At 41.8% G+C, this 25692-nt stretch overlaps 1 protein-coding gene across 1 annotated transcript in view; it reads right to left on the bottom strand.

The window, feature by feature from the left end:
* The window catches only part of LOC131403908 (centrosomal protein kizuna-like), a 66248-nt gene that overhangs the window by 25825 nt on the left and 14731 nt on the right, over positions 1 to 25692 (bottom strand). The window contains 3 exon segments of the mRNA XM_058538132.1: positions 1259 to 1287; positions 1290 to 1405; positions 9109 to 9222. Coding sequence (XP_058394115.1) covers positions 1259 to 1287; positions 1290 to 1405; positions 9109 to 9222 — 259 coding nt within the window.

Here is a 25692-nt window from a genome sequence, read left to right as displayed (position 1 = left end):
CAAGCCGCGCCTCCGGGAGGGGCACATGCAGAATCCTCGAACTTTGCGCACGATAAAAATGAAAAGCATCAAAGCCAGAAAACCCTATATTGCATGTAAGGATGAGAAAACATACATGAAACTAGACACGTGCACAAGACATTAAATTTAGGAAAGGAAAGGCCACCTCTCTGAGGATATGGCTTCTCCAGGGAATGACGAGGACCACGACGGGAACGCTCTAAATCTGGCTCCTGGGCGGGAGCCCCTCCTGCCTTCCTTGGGAGTCTGCTCCATGGGTTCCCTGGTCTCTTCAGCAGCTCACGCTCCCTCTGCGCCAGCTCCTGAGTCAGGCCCCTCCTGCCTTCCTTGGGAGTCTGCTCCATGGGTTCCCTGGTCTCTTCAGCAGCTCACGCTCCCTCTGCGCCAGCTCCCGAGTCAGGCCCCTCCTGCCTTCCTTGGGAGTCTGCTCCATGGGTTCCCTGGTCTCTTCAGCAGCTCACGCTCCCTCTGCGCCAGCTCCCGAGTCAGGCCCCTCCTGCCTTCCTTGGGAGTCTGCTCCATGGGTTCCCTGGTCTCTTCAGCAGCTCACGCTCCCTCTGCGCCAGCTCCTGAGTCAGGCCCCTCCTGCCTTCCTTGGGAGTCTGCTCCATGGGTTCCCTGGTCTCTTCAGCAGCTCACGCTCCCCTCTGCGCCAGCTCCTGAGTCAGGCCCCTCGCTGTCTTGTCTGGCCCACAGCAGGGCCCGCTCCTCCCCGCCTCAGTCCCACTCCAAGCAGACAGAACTCCCCAAGGCGCAGCAGAGACCTCATGACAGCCCCGCTCGCAAAGCTCTACCGGCTTTTCAGAATCTACTCAATTAACACCAACTCCTTAGCCTAGGCTGGACCCGGCACAGCAAGGCTCCACTCCCTCGGACCTTCTCGCCCCCAGCCCACACGTCAGCCACGGAAGACGGCTCTGTTTCCCGGGTCTGGATGGAGTGGAGAAAGAAAACCAGGATGCCACAAGAGGCTTCTAAGTTCCTTGGAAAATGCTGTGGTAGATATGCTTAATTAGGTTAGCTCCAAAACCTGAATCAACGTTATGTAAGGAGTTGAGATTCCTACATAAAACACTATGCAAAAGGCCTGAGAGCAGAAAGTTAAAACCAACCATAAAACCTCACTATTATTTAATATTTTTTCAAATATGTTAACCATTGTTAAGAACATGACTATTTCCTTAAATGAATAATTTGTACATCTTGAAACTTATTAAAAAAAATAAAAATTACTAACCCCTGTCCTCTGGTCCACGTTTTTGACTGGAAAACTTCAGACTTCTTAGCTACCTCTTCTGTGATAGAATTATCACGTTCTTTCAAGGTGGCCATGTGCTGACCCAACTGTGCCCTCAACAAGCCTGAGGCTGACGCTTGTTCAGATCTATAACACAGAAATAGGAGACACATTAGAAATTTGTAGTATTGGGTTACTTATGAGATTCCCATATTTTCAAAGGCCCCTTAATCAAGTTGGTAGAAGATAGTTCATCCAGAAAAGTCTAGAACCTAATATATTCTGGACTAAGGGAATTTCCAGAGTCTTGGTATTTCTTTTTTAATTTTATTTTGGTTATGATTTCATTGCTAGATGAGCATTCTCAACTTTGGCTGCATACTGGAACTACCTGGGGAGGTTTGCAAAATCCAGGTGCCTAATGCCACCCCTACAGAGTCTAATAAAATTGGCCTGAGGTGTGGTCCAGCCATTGGGATTTTTTAAGGCTCACAGAGCGATTCTAATGCGCGGCCATGGTTTCAAATCACTGCACAGATAGTCACCCTCCTCTTAAGTGTAGTTAAGAGAAACAGATCACATTTCCATCTCAACAACAGTTGATTCCTGTTATATACTTACTATGAAATTTTTTAAAAATTAAGGTATTATTAGGAAAGAGTTAAAGGGAAGCCTATATTGCTGCCTAGACTACGGTATTTAGATACTAAAAGGAACCAGGTTCCCTTAGGGAAATGCCCTGTTCTAGTTCTGGGGCAGGAAATGTACAAGACGAGCCTGGAAAACCTTGTCATACTAGAAAGTACGGAAGCTATCAAAGACCACTGAGTCATGTCAAAAGGCCTCAGAGGCCATCTTGAAAGGGTTCCTGCTGGCCAAGGACGGGACAATTTGAGCACCAAAAAGAACAATGAGTGCAATGGACTTAAACACAGCAAATATATAAAAATCTACAAGTTCATTTAAAAAATAAATAATAAAAAGTTTTAAAAATAATAAAAAATCTTTGGATTCAGCCTCAAAAAGGAAGGAAATCCTGTCACATTCTACAACATGGATGAATCTTAAGGACACTATGCTAAGTACAATAAGCCAGTCACAAAAAGACAAAGACTGCATGATTCCACTTACATAAGACACCTAGAGCAGTCACATTCACAGAAACAGAAAGCAGAATGGTGATGCTAGGTGCTGGGAGAGGGAGAAATGGAGAGCTATTTAATGGATATGAGTTTCAGTTTTGTAAGACGAAAAAGTTCTAGAGATCTGTTGCAGAACAATGTGAATGTACTTAACACTACTGAGCTGTACACTCAAAAATGGTTAAGATGGTAAATTTTATGTCATGTGTGTTTCACCAAAATTAAAAATATAAACAAATAAACAAACCTTTGGAGGCTGCTAGGGAAACAACTTGATATTCTGAAAATTGGTAAGTAAAGGGAGAGAATCAAGCATTTATCCTGCCTTTGTGGTCAAAAAATGCATTTCACAATTAACAAGTAGTTGATGGGAAAAGTTCTTCCAACTAATAAATGCAGAAGAAATTAACAAATTAGAAAAGTCACCATTTTGTAAGTCCAAATTAATGAATGCATCTAGGAAATGATCATAATTTTGTGGAAAATGCATAACAGTAAATTTTATACTGAAGCATCAGTCTATCAATGTTCAAACCCACAGACCAGTCTTCCTAACAACATGACAACCAGACATCACATGCGGCCTGAGGGGGGTGTAATAAGAAGTACAAGCACTGGGGCAGCCTGGTGGCGCAGTAGTTAAGTGCACGCACTCCGCTTTGGTGGCCTGGGGTTCGCAGGTTCGGATCCCGGGCGTGCACCAACGCACCGCTTGTCAAGCCATGCTGTGGCGGCATCCCGTATAAAGTAGAGGAAGATGGGCATGGATGTTAGCTCAAGGCCAATCTTCCTCAGCAAAAAAAAAAAAAGAGGAGGACTGGCATCGGATGTTAGCTCAGCGCTGATCTTCCTCACAAAAAAAAAAAAAAAAAACGAAGTACAAGCACCACCTATGACATTGTCTTGCCAAAATAACTGGGCTGGAGTATCATCATGTATCTGGATTGAACCAGCAGTTTACAGGTGATAGCATTTCGATCCTGATACAAACAAAGCAAATGTAAAATGACTTTTTTGAGATAATCAAGACAAACTCACAAGAAATAGGTATCAGATAAAGTAAAGAATCTTGGTAAATGGTAATGTATTACATCCTTATATGTTAGAGATATAAGTATTTGTGAGTATTTATAAGTAAAATATGTTGTCTCTTTTAAACTACTCAAAGAAAAAAGTGTGGATGAGGGAAAGATAAAACAAGACTAGCAAAATGTTGACAACTGGTGGATCTGGGTGAGGGGTACACGGGACTTCATTATGTTATTATAGCGGCTTTTGTGAATGTTTTAAAAATTTAAAAGTAAAAAGTTAAAAAACAGTATACTAATGTCTGCAACTTACTTGGAAATGCATAAAAATAAGAGATTGTGACTGATGGATGGATGGAAATATGAAGAGACACACATATGGGAGTGCAATCAAATGTCAATGGTAGAATCTGGGTGGTGGGTATATGGATGCTCATTACACAGTTCCTTTTACTTTTCTGTATGTTTGGAAATTTTCATAAGAAAATATTTGGAAAAAAAGTAAGTCTAGGTACAATTCAGAACCTTCTTTAATAAATCTTAATTGTTATAATCTTTGCCTGACCTAACTCTAGTTTTTCCCAAGAGTTGAATAAAGTGGGATGGGTCATCGGAATCCTTGAACTTATTTAAAAACTTCCCAGAATGATTCTAAGGTTTCTGGCTGGTTTGGTAGAAAGCCCCTTCAGCAACTTGCCTTTCTTGGTTCTGTCTAGACCTCACCAATGTCATAATGCACCCAATTCCTTTGTTCTGTTTCTATGTAAATGAAGCAACCTTTTTCTACATTTGGTTTCACAAGAGATTTCCCTACCGGGAAAATGCAATCACAGGCTACCAGCAAATTCTAGTCCATTCAGCCGTTTCATTTCTCATAATGAGTAAATCAATTGTGCTTCTGGTCTGAAAAGATGTTTACTTAGGTTGAGTTAAACCTGGAAACAAGTTGAAGTAGGGTGAATTAAGTTAGTTCAAGTAGTTGGGATGGACTGAATTATCAGAGACCGTCTCGCTGGTGACTGATACACGTGACTTCTGCAGAGGCAAAGCCAAGGCAAGAGGCTACTAATGTCCCCACCAACTGTAACCATCCTTTGGGCTCTGGTATGAAAGAACTAGCTAAGGTTTCCTATAATTATTATACATACCTCACAAAAGGACAAAACCCATTAATTGACTTGCATGGGGTCAAATAGCAAATGAGCTATGGAAGGAGGTACAGCATCTAGACTCTGTGACTTCTGAACAGTTAAGCCAACACTTACAGCACAAAACCAGGCTTTCATGCAGATTGATTTCAGGACAAATTGGGTGAGGAGTACAACAGCCATGGCTCTCCTTGCATGGAGTCTTGCCCATGTTTCTACATAAACACACCAAATCAGAAAATTTGCAAAGTGGTACAAAGGATTTTGTATGTGTGTGTGAGGAAGACCAGCCCTGAGCTAACATCCAATGCCAATCCTCCTCTTTTTTGCTGAGGAAGACTGGCCCTCAGCTAACATCTGTGCCCATCTTCCTCTACTTTATATGGGACACCGCCACAGCATGGCCTGACAAGCGGTGCGCTGGTGTGCACCTGGGATCCGGGCCAGCGAACCCCGGGCTGCCACAGAGGAGCGCTAGCACTTAACCGCTTGTGCCACTGGGCCGGCCCAAGGTACAAAGGATTTAAAGGAGTTTTTTTTTTCTCTTTCGTCTACTTTACATTGGAAAATTTATAACATCAATGCCACAGAGAAGAAACAAAGTTCAATGTCAGCTAAATTATATACTCCTTTAATTAAAAAGATAATAAAAGAATAGACTTTAAACAGTCTATAATTAACTTCATACACTTGGAATGGCTTCCAATCAGAAAACTGCAATTTAAGTAAATGTACCAACATTTCCTAATTACAACTGATTTACAACAGATTGGTAACTTGACCAAAGTTTTAAATGCAGACAAAATAGTAAGTACCCTGAATTTTATTCTGAACATAATAGGCAGAATAAAATAAAGAGGTTTTTACATACTGTAATCCAAATAATATAAAGCTGACTCAATTTTTCAGCATGAGTTTGAGAGCACAATTGGGCAACTGTATCTGAAAGTAGCCACTAACAAGAGACAATTAATTAGTTGCACCTGGAAAAAAAATAAAATAATGAGTACTCTCAATATGGATTTCATATAAGATAAAATTACTTAAGTAATCATTTTTATGTTAAAATATGTTTTCCAGAAGGCAATAATGAACAAATTTTTTATCAATTACCCCAAATGACATGAATTATATTTTAATAATTCACGATTGTCTAAAATAACAACTTGGTCTTCCACCTAATAACAGTAAACCTTTCATATGAAGGTCTTTGAACACTTAATCCCTGATATAACAAAAATCAATAATGATGATAGGAACGGTTTTGTTCTTTTTCCTTTTAAGATGCTTCACTTTGTGAGCAGGAATTCAGAAGTCTTCTCACTATCTTTTAGAGTACGCTGTGGGGCAGGTACCCCATTTTGCAGATGAGATTATAGTAAAGAGATAGACCTCGACAGCCATGGTTGGGTCAGGGGCACAAGCAGGGCTGCCGCCACACCAAACACAGTTCTCTTCAACAGGCTTTAAGGAGTTCATAACCCATTAGAGCCTTCCTACTCTGCCTGGCTTAGAATTCTAATGACATCAGTGTCATTAACAATTAAGGAACAAAAGTAGATCATTCTCTCCAAATCTGTGTTTCTGAAATAGTTTATCAAGTTGACCAGTTGACTGCTTTGGTCAAGGGGAGATCTCAAAGCAGATGGGAATATATCACTTAGGGGAGTGTCCAACAATAATTCCTGGGTGCTGAGGGGCACAGAGGGTGGCTAGAGCAAGAAGAGCAGCAAGGAGCCCGATGCCATGATTAAAACTTGTTAGAGGGGCTGGCCTGGTGACCTAGTGGTTGAGTTTGGCGTGCTCCACTTTGGCAGCCCTGCTTCACGGGTTCGGATCCCAGGTGTGAATCCACACCACTCACTCATCAGCCATGCTGTGGCAGTGACCCACATACAAGATAGAGGAGGATTAGCACAGATGTTAGCTCAGGGCTAAACTTCCTCAAGCAAAAAAAGAGGAAGACTGGCAACAGATGTTAGCTCAGGGCTAATCTTCTTCAGCAAAAATAAATAAATAAATAAAACTCTTTAGAAAGAATCTGTATTTAAAGACCTGACTGCTTATCTCTCAAAGGTCATATAAACACTTGGCACTTTTTCCAAGGCTAGACAGTGAACCAGTGACAATCAGTGTGCATTAAACAGCACCCCCAGTCACAACACACAATGGGGCATAAAAGGGCAATCCTAATCGTAACAGAACATAACACTGACATTAGTAATCATTCCTGACTTCTTTATCTGGCTTAAAAAAATGATTGTGGTAAAGAAGCAGTCTTGCAGCCTCCAGATATTAATTTTAAAATTTGTGTTGGTCATAAAGAAGGATCATTTCTTAGGGAAAGCTGATTTATACATAACTGTAGACCAACAGTCATGCAAAATGCAACCTTTCATAATGGAAATCAATGCTCTATTATGCATGTTGAGAAACTATACAAATCTCTAGTCTAGTAGATGTAGATATTTTATCTCATCACCCACAATCACAGTTTGGCAGCGTAGGTTGAGAGAGTCACACAATGAATCATTTAGTCTAACAAGTCAGTTTGCACAGAGAATTATAAATGCATATATGCTTTCTATGCCACATACCACAACTGTGGTTTATGCAAAATAGTATATCAACAGATACAAAAAAGCAGTGAGAAAGAAACAGGGGCCTGGTTACAGAGCCTCACAACACATAATCACGAAATGACCTATAGAGTGCAGAAAGACTCCGCCCCAGACAGCTTCTTCCACCGCCTTGTAAAGGAGTATTTAAGACTGCTGTTTTTTATCTTGCATGATAAAACAACAGGAAAGAGGGGGAGCCGGCCCCGTGGGTTAGCAGTTAAGTGCGCGCGCTCTGCTACTGGCGGCCCAGGTTCGGATCCCGGCGCCCACTGACGTACCGCTTGAACGGCCATGCTGAGGCTGCGTACCACATACAGCAACTAGAAGGATGTGCAACTATGAAATACAACTATCTACTGGGGCTTTGGGGAAAAAACGGAGGAGGATTGGCAATAGATGTTAGCTCAGAGCTGGTCTTCCTCAGCAAAAAGAGGAGGATTGGCATGAATGTTAGCTCAGGGCTGATCTTCCTCACAAAAAAAACAAAGAACAAAAAACAGGAAAAAGGATTTTCTTGCATTGCCCTTTACTGCTTCAGGTTGAAAAGTTACTGACCAGGACGGTCATTTCCAGCATTTTCCACAGTTTGGAGATCACTAGTACAGATGCAGAAGGTAATGTATACACTTTCAGGACTTGTGAACCTCATCTTGTGCTCTGTTAAATGGAACATATGATTGGCCAAGTCTTCTTGTGCCAAGGTCCTTTTAGAAACCATCATCTTGACTTCTCACGCTTTCGTGGGATTTATGCTGAATTCTACTCTGAAGAAAATCATTAACATAAAACAGCCTATGTGGCACACTGAAGGTAGAGAAAATGATGTTAGATATAAGATAACCAGACCCAAAGCCCCTCTCACTCTCAGCGAAACAAGGTCCTTTCAGGTGGGCTTTCACAGACACTCATCTGCTGACCATGCTCGAGAAATAATTTGTTCTCTGCTAGTAAATAGTGGGGATATATTTTAATAAAAGGAAATATAGTCAGTCCCCAAAATAAAAATCAGAGTTAGGTCACTGGCAACAATTATGCAACATGAATTAGGCACCGACCAGGTGCCAACACTGGACAAACCATTACACAAATTACACATATGTAATTCTATGACCTCAATAAGTCGCTCAGATGCCACAAAGCTTCTGGGGCCATGAAAAGAAACCCACACTACCTAAAAGGTGGGTAGAGGGTACAGAACAGATTTCTGATTGACTCAGGAAGGATGTACAAGAATCATGGTTCACATGGCCAACTACCCTGCAAATAATTAACCCCCTCTCTCTCTCATCCTAGCTTTATGGCCTTTAAGGGATATCCTTGAAGTGGTGGCTCTCAAACCTGAGGGAGGGTAGTTCCCTTAAGGGCTCATTAAAACCCAGGTGGCTGGGTCTTACCCCCAGATTCCTGATTCAGTGAGGCCTGGGCGGGGAAAACGTGTTCCCAGGTCTTGTTGATGCTGCTGGTCCAGAGACCATACTTGCAGATTGGGGGCCTGTATCTTCTAGATTGGGGGCCTGTATCACCAGCATGACCTTGGAAATTGAGGAATCCATCTGGGGTTTGGACTTGCCAATGACATCCCTCTAGGGTGGTGGCTAGACTAGATTATATCCTGGGTTGTTCACGAAGGTATGCTAATATACCAGATGAAGGCTACCTGTGCTCCCTCCCCCCAAGTAAGCCCTTAAAACATTGTTATGAGTAGGGATTGAGTGGATATATCCAATTAACAATTAGAAACAAATACATTTACAAAGAAGTAAATGGTCAAGTCCATAAAACAGTTAAACTGACAACTACAAGTGTCTATCCCAGTGGTGACCGTGTGGACTAGTGTTTTGTTTTCATTTGGAAGCATCTGGGAACAAGAATGGCCATCCTTCCACAGCAGCAATTTCATCCCAATAATACCTGACTTGCTTTTCATGGCTGCCACCTCCAGGTAAGAGTCTCGGAGGCTGGTGAAGGACAGCTGTTCCACAGGCTTCAAGGTCTTCTTTCAGAATGTCACTGTGATTATAGAGCCTATAAAATAAAACAGGTGCTGCATGAGATGTTTATTTAAGCACAGATGGCCCAGCTTCTAGAATCTACGGAGGTTCTTCGTGGTTTATTGACATATCTGTAATATAATCTAGACACAAAAATGCAGCAACCAGACTATCTCTCGACAAAGATGTAAAATGGGGCATTTTGAAAACCTTGTTTGTGTGTATGTGGCAGTTTTAAATCCATCAGTGGAAGTAACTTTTAACCCTTTGAAGACTTTAATGACCTTCAAATCGACAGCTATGCAATCTCATTCCACATTCCACCTGACTGATAGGAATGCTAGATAATCTTAACAGCAGAAAAGGCTAATTTTCTATTGTCAATCATAACAAAGTTAGATCTCCACAACTCATGTGAAATTTACTTAAATCGTCACTGCTAAGAAATTGAAAACTGCTGGCTGGATACTGGTTATGTCCTCTATTTCTGAACGCAGAAAAATGACTATTATTTCTCCATTCAGATCCCACTGCAATACAATTTTCTTTATTTTTAGTAAGAAGAGGAAGGGAGGGAAAGAGGGATTTAGCCTTCATTATCTATTTCCAGTCTACTGGGGGACTGGTCTAGTCTAACAATTTGGCCACTGTTTTAGGTTAGGTCTGTCACGGTATCATAGTAGCTTCCAAAGAGACTGATTAGAAACTTCCTTTAAAAACATGTCTATTTGGGGGAAAGCATGATTCTAAAAAGCTATAGGAGAAGACATCAAAGACAAAACAGTATTTCTACTTTAAAGAAGCTGATGACATACGTAGTTGGGAATATTCAACATGTACTCCAAAAAGAAAATGAAGCAACTTGTAAAGCAATGTGTTAATTAGCAACATCTTACTAACTTGTAGTTAGTACAACAGTGGGTTAAGTTACTGGATCCACTTGATGGCCATGTGCCTAATATCAAAAGGATGAAAGAGATGTGCTCTGTTTGTCTATTAGAGGGTGAGTGACAAGAGTAGGCTCAGGCACCCTGACTCTGAAGCAGGCTTTTATCCTGGGCAGGAAATACAAATGTCGTGTCATGTCCGTCCCCCACCCCCACCCCCCCCACCCCCCATTCAAGCCCTATTCTGGACCCTAGGCCACCCTATGGGCGCTCCAGTTCCTTGCCGTGTCTCAAGCTCTTGTCTAAACTCTAAGCCTAAGATTCTTAGTCCTTCTGGGCCACATCCTGTGTTGGATCCTTCACCTCTGAGCTCTGCTGCCAAAAACCTTCCATTTTTTGATCGGGTTGTTTTGTTTTTTGTTGTTGAGTTGTATGAGTTCTTTATATATTTTGGAAATTAACCCCCTGTTGGATATATGATTTGCAAATATTTTCTCCTAGTTGGTGGGTTGTTTTTTCATTTTGTTCATGAATGGCCAACAGGCATATGACAAGATGTTCAACATCACTAATTATCAGGGAAATGCAAATCAAAACTACAATGCGATTTCACCTTACATCCATCAGAATGGCTATAATTAACAAGACAAGAAATAACAAATATTGGAGAGGATGTGGAGAAAAGGGAACCCTCATACATAACTGGTGCAAATGCAAACTGGTGCAGCCACTATGGAAAACAGTATGGAGATTTCTTATAAAATTAAAAATAGAAATACCATATGATCCAGATATCCCACTACTGAGTGTTCATCCAAAAACATGAAAGCAACAATTCAAAGAGATTTATGCATCCCTATGTTCATCACAGCAATATTCACAACAGCCAGGACATGGAAGCAACCCAAGTGCCCATCAACGGATGAATGGATAAAGAAGACATGGTATATAGATACAGTGGAATACTACTCAGCCATAAAAAAGACAAAATCATGCCATTTGTGACAAAATAGATGGACCTTGAGGGTATTATACCAGGCAAAATAAGCCAGACAGAGAAAGATAAACACCGTATGATTTCACTCATATGTGGAAGATAAACACGTGGATACGGAGAACAGATTACTGGTTACCAGAGGGGAAGGGAGTAGGCGGAGAGTGAAAGGAGTAAAGGGACACATATGTATGGTCGCAGATAAAAACTAGACTATTGGTGGTGAACACAAAGCAATCTATACAGAAACTGATATATGATATTGTGTACCTGAAATTTATACAATGTTATATGCCAATATGACCTCAATAAAATAATTTAAAAAATAAATTAAAAAACAAACAAACAAAAAACCTTCCAGACTCCTGGCCTATATGACTTACAGTACCTATAATACTTCTTTTTCCTTTGGCAAAATCTGGTTCCTAATTCTTCCTGGAAGGCTTTATCTCGTCACCACTCAATTCACAAAATAACACCTGCCCTTAAGAAAAGGAAGACAGGCCCATCGGAGGTAAGCCAATTTCAGAGCAGCAAAGGAGAGCACATAATCACTGGGAAGGCAATCAGGAGTTGTGAGGCAGTAGAGAGACAGAGAGCTCCTTGGCATCACAAGGGCTTGACTATGGAGGAGGAACTTCAGCTGGGCAAGATTTAGACAGAAGGGGAGATGACCCTTTAAGCTAAGGGGCGGCACAGGCAAAGGTGAGAGGAAATGCCATGGTAGGAGGGGTGTCGGGACCAGCAAGGACACAAGTCCGGCCAGGTGGGGGTTGCTGTTTGTGGTGATAAGATAGTAATGGGAAATAAAATTCAATATGAAACTCGGGTGAGAAAATAGTAATAAATCTTGCGGATTTCTGAGCTATGGCTGGTTTCTTGAAAGCAGTGTTTTTGAGAGGGTTAGCCTGGCAGCCGTGCACAGATGCAGTTGGTGAGGGGACAGACACGAGACCCAGACCACAGCCAGGAGACTGAACTTGTGCTCTAGATGGCAGGGGAAGAGTGTGTAAGTGGGAGAGCAGTGGTGGGGGTGGCAGAGAGGGAGAACAGTCATTCACGGCTCAGCTGGGGGGAAGTCAAGCGCCTACAGCTGGTGGGGTGGGCTCGCGAAAAACTGGGGTGTGTGCCTCACTCAAAGGGCCAGTCACTCCCAGCTCTCGCAGTGGAATGTGTCTCAGTGACGTCGATCTTCCTAGTTTTCAAGAGAAGCTGGAAATTCACAATTGCTAGTTTTATTTTTACGTGACATCTCCCAAATTTAAAAATCTGGCAGCTAATTCAAAAGGAGGTTAAATACTATGCTGGACAAACAGAGCTGGTCTGCAGGCTTGGGGTCTCCAGCTTAGACTGCCTCTAGTCTCACCTCCCACCCCAGGTGGTAGACCCTGAGCAAGGACCAGGGCTTGATGTTTTTGCACCTCCTCTGAAATGCTGGTACAATGGCGGAAGTTAGCAGACGCTCACCAATGCTGGGGTACCACAGTGGGGTATAGGCAGGGTGTTCGGGTGGCAGCAGCCTCCCTCCAGGGAGGAGTATTTTATCTCTGCCATTCTTAGGAATGGTGACAAGAGAAAACAGTTTTAGTGGTTTTATTACTGTTTATAAATGCTCTACAGACAATGCACCCTTTGTTGCCTGTATCCCCCACCCCCACACCATGGTATGCCAGTGCTAAATAATACCTGATTGTCCAGTCAGGACAGATGCCAGATAACCTTTGTTCTTTTCCAATTTGATCAATCCAAATATCAGGCTTACTTAGACTAGCTCTTCTCATACTTGTCTAGGAGCTTCTCTGACTACCTCATTCACAGGGATCTTTCTTATCCCTGAATTCCTTTAGCACAATACAGACCACATCCTACATTGTACTGTTCTCTAGTTATGTCATGTCTGTCTAGTCTTCTCAACAAGACCAAAAGCTTGTTGAGAACAACAATTGGACTTCTGAATTTTTATCTTACTTGAAGTTTCATGTTGCACTCAGCACAATACTGAAGACATACTTAACACCACGAGTTGAATGACAGGCCAAGATTTAAACCTAGATTAGAGAAATCCATGACACCTATTTTTACAGTATGTTTTTATACGGTTGCTGTTAGACCAGTCCAGGGCTTCCATGGCGTCCATGGCTTGGCAAGGAGCGATCAATAAGACGGCCACAAGTACTGTCTGCACAGAGCTTATGGTCTACTCTAGATTAATTCAGAACCTTCTCTGGCTAAAAGACAAGTTGGTCTGTGCTGAGGGTTTCTAGTAGTTATTTCTCCACGTGATACCTGACTTTAGCTTACAAAATATTCATCAGTCCTTTGCTGAAAAAACCTCTATTAAAGAATTCAAACACTAGGGAGCTAAAGATTAAAGACTATGTGTTATAAAAAACACTATCCTAGAATTCAAGACCTCAATTTCTTTCATGTCTTCTATTTGCATTCCCATCAAAATAATTCCAGCTGGAGGGGCATCAGTCTGACCAGCCCATGCCCAGTCCTTCCTGGGGAATATGTAGACGGGCCTGGCACTAACACACTGGGCCTTACCATCAGTTTGTCTCTGTGAACTCCAGCAAGTGGACAAACGTGATGGATGACAAGTAATCTCTAGAAGCACAAAAGGCACTTTAAAGAGGTATATTTTATTTTACCCAACAGTGCAGGCAGATAATAAATAAATTTTTTTGGCCAAATTTAAAGTAATTGCTTTCTAGCTTCATTTTCATCTTTCAGTCATACAGAATTTAAGAGAGAATTTAAAAGAAAACAACTCCACTCCAGGCTAATGGGAACACTCAAAGGAAGGTACAATTTTTTTTGGAAGCAAGGAAGAGAGAAAAAGTGCCATGCTTTTCCTTTCAGTACTGCAAACTGAGAATTACTTTTTGGCAAAAATGACCCTGTATTAGGGCTGTAGAAAATAAACTTTTCCTTAACCCCACCAGGTAACTTCCACACATTCCCGTGGGTGTTCTATCAGAGTGGACATGTTTCAGTTGCAGCACTAAAGGCATGACTTTCAGGTTTTATTTTCTCTAGGGAACAACAGTCTCAAAATGGTGTGGTAATCACTGCCCATAACTAGTAATGAGTTTACTTCATAATTTACATAATATAATGTTACTTTTAAAAAGTTTTATACATTTACTGTATTTTTAATGAGACTGAAGAATAATACAGCACCATAGTTGGTCACATCCAGAACAACGTTTTGGGGAAGGAAATTGTATTGCTAAATGAGCAACAACAAAAAGGCATCATCTGCAGAGGTGGTCTGTAGTTCTGAGTGTGGGGTTTAGGAACATCCCATATACAGAACAGTGGGCAAAGGGCAACACGACCGGCCTTTGCTTCCCATTCCAGTGCCTGCAGAACACTGGCCTGCACACTCAACTTCTTCCTTCTCATGGGTTTGACCCTACACTCCTTCCAAAACATAAGAAGGTTTTGATCTTTAAACTAAGAACACATGGCCTGGATAGAAAAGATTACTTTTAAAACCATCACTTTGGGGCTGGCCCGGTGGCATAGTAGTTAAGTTGGAGCGCTCTGCTTCGGCAGCCCAGGGTTCTCAGGTTCTGATCCCGGGTACGGACCTACACACCGCTCATCAAGCCATGCTGTGGTGGCATCCCACATACAACACAGACGAAGACTGGCACAGATGTTAGCTCAGGAACAATCTTCCTCACCAATAAATAAATAAATAAATAAATAAATAAATAAATAAAGTCTTAGTTGCATATTTTATCTCTATTAAAAAAATAAATAAATAAAACCATCACTTGATCATGTTCTGGTTCTGTTTTTCACATTTAATTCCCAAGGAAATTTGTTGATTACAATCAACAACATTTAAAATCCTCCTAAGACCCATGAGAATTGTTAAGTTTAAACAGAAGTAACAGAATGCATTCATGCACCCAACACTTAAAGACCACAACTGCTACAAAATATAACTAACGAGCCAAAGCGGGCTGTTGTCAGTCAAACCCTGATATGCTAATTCAATTTATGTAGCTTACTGGTCATCCTGAAGCAATTTAGCACCTTCACCAATAAGAGAAAACCTCCAGTGACCTCCCACCCACAGGTACACAAATACAACAGAGAACCAGAGAGGTCTGTAGAAGCCCTACCTCCATAAAGATGCAAATTAAGATTTAAACAGTGTAACAATTGGCGAGAGCTAATCCTTTTACAGAGGTGTAAATGGCTATTGAGAACTGAATTCCGGCTGCTAGCTTTTGTTAAGTAGCATTACAGACAAGTTTCACCCAAGAGCAATGCCACCAATTCTGAAGACTATTGATAAAATAGTTTCATAAAGCCAGTGCAATTTGTTTACTCTGATATCAAGTTTCCTGACCATAAATCCAAACATGTAAATATAAACCACATCGAGAATTAGTGCCCTGGGAAAATAAACTGGGAGGGAACTATCTCAAGCCTGACACCCGATGGCTGGAACAGCTGTATGTGCGGCCACAGTGAAGTCTGTATACGGGGTTTTGTTTGCCACACAAAACAGTTGTAGAAAGGACAAACACATACATAGTTAAAGAGTATTTTTCTTTTAACGGGCTGTCTTACAAAACCTATGTTTTGGTGGCTCCCTTGGTCCCCATTGTGCAGCCCCCTGGGTGGTCCCTTCCAGGGGGCCACTTGAAGGGAACACAATGCCAAAAATGAGGGAAGGAGGGGACAGCAACACAAAGGCCAACAGAGCGGGGCGGTCTGCAGCGGCAGGCTGCAGACTAGGGGTCAGCAAACAAGGCTCTCTGTTTAGCCCTGGAAACAAGGGCTCCTTCTCTATACCTGGAAACAGCGTGATTAAGCTGACAGCTTGAATTATGGGCTGCATTTTGTAGGGTATGGTCCGTCTGCGTTAAGGTCCTCTTTATTGTAGCAGAGGCCTCACAAGCAAAACCCTTGCCTTTTCCCCCTCTTTGGCTTCAAAACATCATTCTGTTCCATTTTAATTTTCAGAACTACTCCTTCTCCCATATCACCTTTCCTTTTTTTTTTTTTTAAGTTGCTTACTGAGGTGCTGGGAGGCCTGAGAGAATTTATAATAGGGTGTTTCCCTCTACCCTTAAACAGAGATAACCAGCCTGAACCCATAATGAGATTTTAGCAGCCGAGTCATTAGCGATGGCTGCATAAAGGATGGTTCCTTTATGAAATGGATGTGTTCTTTTTTTTTTATTATTATTTATTTTTTACCCCAAAGCCCCAGTAGATAGTTGCATGTCATAGATGCACATCCCTCTAGTTGCTGTACGTGGGACACGGCCTCAGCATGGCCAGAGAAGCGGTGCGTCGGTGCGCAACCGGGATCCGAACCCAGGCCACCAGCAGCGGAGCGTGAGCACTTAACCGCCAAGCCACGGGGCCGGCCCTGAAATGGATGTGTTCTTAATTTGCTCTTTGATAGGTCTGTGGATCCCAAACAACATCTGAGTTGATAAAAATCCTCTTTGCTGGGAAGGTGAACACTGGAAACATTTACTCTTGCTCCCTGGATTTCCTTTAAATCAGCACAGATGTGTCGCCAGTGGGGTGTTGTCATTAGGGTGCTGGCTGCACCCTCCAATCTGAGGTGCACACAACAGATTTATGGAGCCAGTCACCTAAAGTGACCTGGCTTTAAATATCTGCTGCAAAAAAGAACATGGAGGGTAAATGTCTTATCATACAACTTTATGCCTTTGATGGTGCTCAGGGCAAGCTACCCCAGGAAGCACCACTCTGGTATGCAGATTATTTCGAGCTGAAGACAATAAGGACTCAGAGAACTCAGGAAGAATATTTGAGTTTCCCCTCCCAAACTGCCTAAAGAATTTAAAACAAAAGATCTGTTTCAGGAAGGAGTTATTATCATGACTGCTATAAAGATAATGTAGGATAGAGGTTACAATAGAAAAGGCACCAACAAGCCCATCTTATCGGAAGCTCTGTCTCTCTGGCCACATGCTCTAGATGGCCCTGCGAGGAGTTACCAGACAATCATTTACAAGGGAAGTCTCCATTTGTAAAGGTATCTCCCTCTCTGTATTGGGAAGAGAGGGGATGACCTCATTTCTAGAGACTTATCAATGTAGAAGGTGAGGCCTTAAAACTGCATAATAAACCTTACTCTTGTTTATAGTGCTTTAGTGATAATCTCCTGTAACTAACACCCCCGCCCCCAACATCCTCCTTGTCTTTGGTTGGACATGGTATTTAAGACGAGAATCTCTGCTACTGTGTTGATAAACGCAGTGTCCCTGCTTTCTCCCATGTATACATGTTATTAAACTTGGTATTATTTTCTCCTGCTAACCTGTCTTGTTATTTGGCCAGCCATAAGAACCTTAAGGAAAAGGACAGAGCGAGATTCCCCCTCTTCCCCCGACACCTTTCAGAAATGTAATACAATTAGGCCTTGTATTTTGACTAAATTTAAAGAATACTATGAACATAATAAATTTTTTTATTAGACATTATCATAATTGGTTCTATAATTAAACTCTAGAGGGCGCTTTTTGTAAAAGGGCATCTGATATTTTCAGGGTAGAATCATCTTTGCTGGAGCTTAAGGACTAACAGAGGATCATAAAACAAAACACCAGACTTTTGCTGTTACACGTCTCTCCGTCTGTCTCCACATGTGTGTATGTGCCGGTGCGGGTGTACGTGCATCTGTAAGAGAAGAGACAAGGAGGACCAGACTGGGCTGGCAAAGATTATGCTACGTGAGGGGATCCAGGGAGAAGGCAAATCAGAAGGCATGATGGGATGGTGGATGGGCTTACTGAGGGCTCAGGCAACGTTCACACTCTGAAATAAGTTAGTATGTCACTTCTCTGGGATAAGTGAGTCTCCTTAGAAGCCAATTAACTCTGATGAATGGGAATGGGGTCTAGGGCAGTCACCCTCCACTGAGGGAGAGCTCAGACCTGTAGGGCAGGTCCCTCCCTGGGTTCTGACTCAGTGTTCGGGGCCCACCTCCATGATGACAATGAGATGGGAGTGGCAGCACCCTGGGAGGGCACCAGCAGGAAGGAGACTGAACACTTGGCTATTAATGATTGCCTCCTGCTATGTGAGTATGGTAGAAATCAAAGACAGAATTACTGACAAAATTGTGCTGGTTTTCTGCTGGCTCCTTCAGAGGGCCAATACTGTATTAAAATGAAGAAGCTGAATCAATTTATTATTCAAATGCTCATTCACCTAAGAAGCTGCTAAAAGGAAGCCAAAAGAAACAAGAAAGTGAATGATAACAAACCATCATTATGAATGAATAAAGGGGATTAACCGGGAGGAAAGGCAGGCGGGATGCAAGTTAGGAAATAATGCCCTCCTGGGTAGACCCTGGGAGCCAGGTGAAAAGGCTTCTCGTCAGTGTGGAAGTTCAGGGGATGTAAGACAAGCACATCCCCAATTCCAGGTAAGTACACCTTTCAAAACAGCAGAAACCAGTTTCAGCTGTGCCCATGATTACAGATGTAATAATGCTCCAAAACAACCATGTCCAGCATACATCCATGTAATATATAACATCTGATCAGCAAGCACCATCAATCCCAGACCCAGCACTGGAAATTCTTTTAGGGATTCAATTATCCTAGAAAGTAGTGCTTTTCAATGTTTAAGGTGGCAGAACACCTGGAATTCTTAGAACTTTCTGTAAAATATCATGAAGTACTGATATACGTCATTTCATCACACAAATTAGGAACATTTTTACTAACGGACAATGAATATATGTATACAATATAAAAATCAAACCACTAACACAAATACCCATGATGAAAAACCAATCTATCAAACCTAATAGGATCAGCTGATTTCACATTTTTCATTATTATTCATTTGGTACTCTCATTCATTTTCTCTTCCAGTAGGCAAGCTATAGCAGGTAACCAAAGTTTTATTAAAATAATTTTGAGGAAGTTCTCAAAATTACAAAGATTTATTTTCCTAAAAATTGGAAAAGACCACTTGACTCAATAGCAGGAGAATTCTACTGGAATATATCTGAGAATCACTGCACTAAAGAAAACGAATCTAGCATTGTTTTAAGCAGCAGATTCAAACACACTTCCAGTCCACAAAAATGACAAGCAAATTAAAATGAATTTACACTGACAAAGGAAAATAGAAAAAAGTTAGACAACTAGTTGAAGGCCATTAAACACAAGGTGTTCAGAAGTGCTCCTCACATCTCTCTTGTAGGTTAAAGTAATACTGTAAGTCTCCTAACTGGGACTCAAAATAGTGAGATTCAGTACAAAAGCACAAGAAAACATATCAAGGTCTCACTTATTGCTTTTTGAGTTTTTCTTATCTGCTTGGCCTATCTGCACAGATTCCCTCACAAAAGCCATCACTGAATGGAAGCTTTCCCACTCAGTTATCAAGCTCAAATGTTCCTTATCAAATCCCACCTTAAAATAAGTTTCGTTTTTCTAGAAGCCTATCACCAATAGCTCAACAACTGCTCTTCAAAAGGTGAGAAATATAAGTTTAAGAGAATAAAAGGGAAGATGAGCCATAAGGAACTGATCAAGTCTAAGATCAAGGCGCTGGCTGGCTTGGTTCCTGGTGAGGGCCCACTTCCTAGCTTGCAGACGGCTGCCTTCTTGTTGTGTCCTCACAGGGCAGAGAGAGGAGGAGAGCTCTCTCAGGTCTCTTCTCATAAGGGCACTAATCCCATCACGAGGGCCTGACCCTCATAACCTCATCTAACCTTAATTACCCACTAAGGGCCCATCTCCAAATACCATCACATTGGGGGTTCAGGCTTCAACATATGAATTCTGCAGGGACACAACTCAGTCCATAAGAACACCGCTGCCACCATCTTGTTCCTGGCCTAAGGATGAGGTCAGCACTGAGGATGACAGAGCAGGGAAACGGAAAGGACCTGGGTCTTTGATGACAAAAGTGAAGGGCAGTATCAACCAATCCCAGGGCCTGCTTTACTCCCGGACTTCCAGAAATAAACAAAAATGTGTTTATTATTTAAGGCAGTTCGAGACAGTGTTCCCGTTATTTGTAGCCTGGTATATCAAGATAATTAATAGGTAAATGTTCAACAAGGCCAGAAAGCCAAGTTTGAAAAAAGAACTCTGATGGATGGCTTTTCCATAATTCAAATTTACATTTCATTGAAAAGAATTTAAGGGAGGTATCTTAAAATGACGATCCTACCCCTGTCACTCTGCTCCCCTACCATGTCTCCTTTTTATAAATACCAGTAACAGCAGAATCTTTGCTCTTGGTGTGGCTGGGCCAGCACAAAGCAGGATCGAGGGGCTGTTCATGTGCTGGGTGTGGAGGGATAAGAAAAAGACCCCTGTAGCCCCTGAATGTGTTCCCCTGGCCTGCAGTGGTGCTATACTCTGCCACATGAGCCACTCCTTCAGCTGGAGTGACCAACAGTTCCCTAGACATGGGCCATGCTGGTCTGTCTTCAGGCCTGTGCTCCAGCCATTCCTCTCTTAAAATCTGGAATGGCTAATCTCCTTTCATCAGCCAAACCAATCACCATGGCTATTCTGGTTTTCTATTGCTTGTAATAGCTAACCTGAATTTAGTGGTGTAAAACAACAATCGACAACTTTTTGTTATGCTCATGGCTTCTGCGGGTCAGGAATTTGGACAGGGCACAGGGCAGGTGGCTTGTCTCTGCTCTGCAATGTCAGGGACCTCAGTCTGAATATCATGGGGTGATGTGGAACACAGGTGACTGGAATTATCTGGAGGCTTCTACACTCACATCTGGAGCCTGGGCTGGACTAAAATCAGGCTCAGCTGGGCCTGCTGACTGCAACACTGACACACGGCCTCTCCCTGAGGCTTGTTTGCTGTTAGCCCCACTTTCTTGGAAACCTGGCCATATTCCAGTCTCTCCTACCTTATTTGAATCTTAAACAACCAAGACTTGACCCCTAGAGTCTCCTCTCCAACTTTTGAAACCATAGGTAAACTTGTTCCACTCAGAATAAACTACTTTTAGATCTCAAATTTGTATTGAAAGAGGTCTCATTTTTCTGCAGCCCTCGTGGAATTTGGGCTGCTGGTTCCCTCCCTAGCAGAGATGCAGGCCTGCTATATTCTCTCATCAGCCTCCCTAGTCTCTCTTTCCCCCTGCCCTCCCTTTCTCCCTCTCCCCAATCGCCTCCTCCCTCCTCTCCCTCTACATCTCTTATTTGGCTCCCGGAGTGCTGGGATAGGGCCTCTTAACACTCCATTGAGACATCTCCCCAAAAATGTTGTAACTCACTTAAACATCAAATGATAAGAGGGATTCTAGGAAAACAGTGGCAGCACAGCCTTTATTTTTAAAAATCTCCCTGAATTCCCTTATATAAATATAAAAAAAAGATAGAACAACTAGGAGAGCAAACCAAAAATTCATGCATAATATCTATGACAAAATTATGTGACAAAATATGAGTGAGTGGAACAAACTACTGATAGCAACTAAACCCCCATTATATCTGCAATTGTACAGAAGGAAGTGGAGGGACAGCAAAAGTATGAATGACGTTCCTGAGAATGCAAGAACCTCCACATCGTCAAGCGGTACTCACTGGCAGGCTGAGGTGAGAAGGGCAGCCCATCTGGAAGGGGGCTGCAGGTCCATTTCAAGGGTTAGAACAGAGGGACTGCGGTAGGTGCAGGAGCAATCCGGGCCCTACCACTCCAGAACCTTACCAGTCTAAGTGCCCTTTCAGCAGAGCTCTGCACTGAGGAGAAGCTGCTGGGAGTGAACTCTAAATTGAACTTAACTGGGACAATAACGGCAGAGGAAGAATCTTCCCATTTCAAGTGGAGGAGGGGAAAAGAGCCAAGAGATCTAAGAAAGTAAGAGGTCACATACAAACATTCTGGGAGAACAACAGAAGAGGGAGCTCTGAAGCCATAAAACTAGGAAAGCCAGCCTGGCCCACCTGCCCCTCCTGAGTGCAGGAGAACTCCTCTCACCAGACATAGGCCCAGAAAAGATTCCAGGTCTCTTTATCAGTAAAGCGCAGGTAACGACACCTCCACTGCATAGGGCTGCGGCAGCAGATGAGATAATGTATGTAAAGCAGCTGGCACAGCATTGGGTACACAGTAAGCACTCAAAGATGATTGAAATTATTACCATTATTATAAACATTAGCATATCAAGTTTATATAACAACCTCAAGCCTAACTCTAACAAAAGATTAAAGATTTCAGTTAGGCCACAGTGAAGTGTGGTAAAACACCACTGTCCCACTCCAGAGGACATTTTCCAAGTTGTCCACCCCGGACTCAGCACCCTCCTCCGCAGAACAGTACTACCCAGTACATAATTGCTCAATTCTGCCTCTCGCCTTCCCTTTCCCCAGCTGCAGGCTGACCCTTTTCCAGCTGCTCACACATCCTTGCTTCAGAGAGCCTCTTACAGCTCCCTGGTCTACGATTTTCCTTTATGATCAATTTTCCGCCCTGATTATCTTGTTTCTGGAAGGTATCTCAGGTTTTAGGAAAACTTCTGATCACACCCAATTGGATGATGATTTCCTGGTTGAACTCGCAGACTTCTGGAGCCTCGCTGGTGACCTCATGTACTGATGCTAAGCACAAGCTCTACTTACGGTGCATCATACCCAACACTTCTCAGTGAAAAGGGCTAAATAAAACAAACTGTCCATTTTGTCAGGATTCTGATTCATTGATGCTAGAAATTAAATTTATCAAATTGCTAAGAGTCAGAGTAGGAGAGACAGAAGCCAAGTTCATTTCTGACTTAAAAAAAAAAAGAGGTTGGCCATTCCCTTTATATGTCATGTATGTCCCTGCATCTTGACTTCCAGAACCACACTATCAGATTACCATTAACTATCAAATGCCAACATGTGCCAGCCACTGTACCGGGTGCTTTAGCTGAAAAAATCAATCTGATGAAGATAGTAAACTAGAACTTTGAAGTCAAATTTAATTAGTCAAAAGATGATACTGGTCAAAAGGAGATCCAAGACTATAATCACAAAAGGTCATGGCTCTGCCAGTCTTCCTGTGGTCTAGAGCAGGGAAAGAGAAAGAGAACATTCCAAACAAATCACTAAGTTCCTGATTTGTTTCTTGTGATCATCTCTAGTTAAAGAAAGGGAATTAGGGACAGGGCTAGCCTGACAGGAGAAATAAAAGGGAACAGGTTCATATTCTGGATAATTTTTCATAAATGTGTACAAAACATAATATTCTGAAATCACATATTCTCCATGTCAGCAGACGGTTATGAGTTTGGAAGGCTTTCTAGTAACCACACATAATAAAATAAGAAAGTACTGTGTATAATCTAAAAGGACAAATTGTTAAAAGACTTGGGAGGGCTCATCACAAGGAAAGAAAGATGAAATGGAAGGGGAGAAAACTGTTCCACCAATAGATTTAAAAGGTAAAAGACAAACTAAATTAGAAATGACTTTGTCAAAGCTATGCATTTCATAACTAAAACTGAAAGTGGCCAAACGATATCTGGTTTCCCCGGCCTTCAGAAAGGAAGCAGCAGCCAAGTGGAAGCGACTATGAGGGAGAAGGGAAGAAGAGACACCAGGTAGGCTTCAGGGTGCTGATACTATTTCTTGACTGGGTGGGGGTTACCAGCTGTGTTCACTCTGTGATAATTAATGGAGCAGTACACTCATGATTTGTTCACTAGTATGTAGGCTATACTTCAATAATAAAATTCATTTTAAAAAGAGCACATGACAAGGACTTCTGCTTCTTGTAAAGGCATCCTAGGTAATGCAGGCCAATCCTTGCACTAAGAACAAAAAAAAGTATAAAAAATATCTCTTTGATAGCTTAGAGAGATAAGGCAGTGATGAATTACAGGATCAAAACCTAGAAAAAAAGGAAATTCAGAGAGATAAGCCTAACATCTGGGGCAATTTTTCTTTGAAGGGCATGTGCCAATTCCAGAAAAGGCAGCTGAGAGTCTGAGAAGCTGAGTGGAGCTCCAGGCAATCCCACAGAGTGGGAGAATAAAAACTGAAGTCCAGGTCTACCAACGAAGGGGAACCCTAATAAATCACCCACACTTTGAACTGGAACTTCAAAGGGCTGCTTCCTGTGGATAATGGTGAAACTGAGTCTGGCCCTCAAAGGGACCAAGGCCTGGCTTCACACTGTCTCAATTCTTCAACCTGGATGAAAGGGACCCAGGATCACTTCTGCCCCAGGCGCCTGCCAGAAGCAAATGCAAATCCTCTTTAGAGGAGGAAAACTTCCTTGTCCTCAAATCACTCCCAAAATGCTCCTACACAATATCCATTCAAAAATTGCCAGAGATTTGAGAAAAACAAGACAAGAGTGATTAAAAAGCGAGAGAAAGAAAAGAAAACAGAAGCAGACCCATGGGGAAGAAATGGAGATCCAGTCTCTAAGGTACTTATACTGTCTGGAAAGAAAGTAAAAATATTAATTAACAATAGATTTTGAAAGGTCAGAAACTTATAGATGAAACAAAAATTAGTAAATATATAGGTGATTAGAATCATGTAATTATTAAGCTCGAGCTAACGGAAACATACAGAACCCTACCCAATGAAGAGTGAATATACATGTTTTCAAGCATTATGGGCATTTATAAACATTGGCCATTACTATGGCCAATCAACAAAGACCAAAGCACAGATGTTGTTCAGAACACATTTTCTGCCAACAATGTGATAAAATTGGAAATCTATAATGAAAAGAGAATCCTCTTTTCCCCTAATATGTTTAGAAACAACCAAAAATCATTTTACATAATACCTATGTCAAAGAAAAAGATATAATAATTATAAACATTTAGACAATTAAATTAAAATACTTAAAACTGAATGGGAGTGATAGCATTATTTGTCAAAACCAGTGGGGTGCAAGTCAAGCAGTACTTACCTGGAAATTTAAAGCCTCAAAAGTATATGTTCTAAAATGGGAAAGATTGAAAATTAGGCATTCAACTCAGTTAGAAAAAACCACCTGGTAAAACCAAGCAAAGTAAAAAGGGAATAATAAAGATAATAACAGAAACAAACGAGATTTTTAAAAAGCAACAGATGGGATGAAATCTGATTATTTGGAGAAATTAATAAAATAGACAAATCTCATGCAGGATTGATTGATGAAAAAGTTGGGCAGACATAAAATTATGAATGAAAAAGAAACATAATTATTGACACGGTAAAAATTCTAAAATATAGGGTCCAGCCCCGTGCCCTAGTGGTTAAGTTTGGCATGCTCTGCTTTGGCGGCCCAGGTTCAGTTCCCGGGCGTGGACCTACACCACTTGTCGGCAGCCGTGCTGTGGTGGTGACCCACACCCAAGATACAGGAAGACTGGCAACAGATGTTAGCTCAGGGATGATCTTCCTCAGAAAAAAAAAAAAGAAAAAAAGAAAAAAATTGTAAAATATAAAAGCTGCCCACAAATTTGAAAACTTAGAAAAGTATTAAGAAACTAGAAAATTTTTCTAGTACACTCTACATTTTCAAAATTGACTCAAGATGAATGAAAACATCAATATACGTATAAGCATTTAAGAAATGGAAAAAGTAGACAAAAATTGAGAGAATTTTCATCAGTGCACCTGTCTTGCAAGAAATG

Source organism: Diceros bicornis, unplaced genomic scaffold (genome assembly GCF_020826845.1).
Source record: "Diceros bicornis minor isolate mBicDic1 unplaced genomic scaffold, mDicBic1.mat.cur scaffold_95_ctg1, whole genome shotgun sequence".
NCBI lineage: Eukaryota > Metazoa > Chordata > Mammalia > Perissodactyla > Rhinocerotidae > Diceros > Diceros bicornis.
The sequence above is the reverse complement of the archived record's forward strand: the minus strand, read 5'-3'. Positions and strand labels throughout refer to the sequence as shown.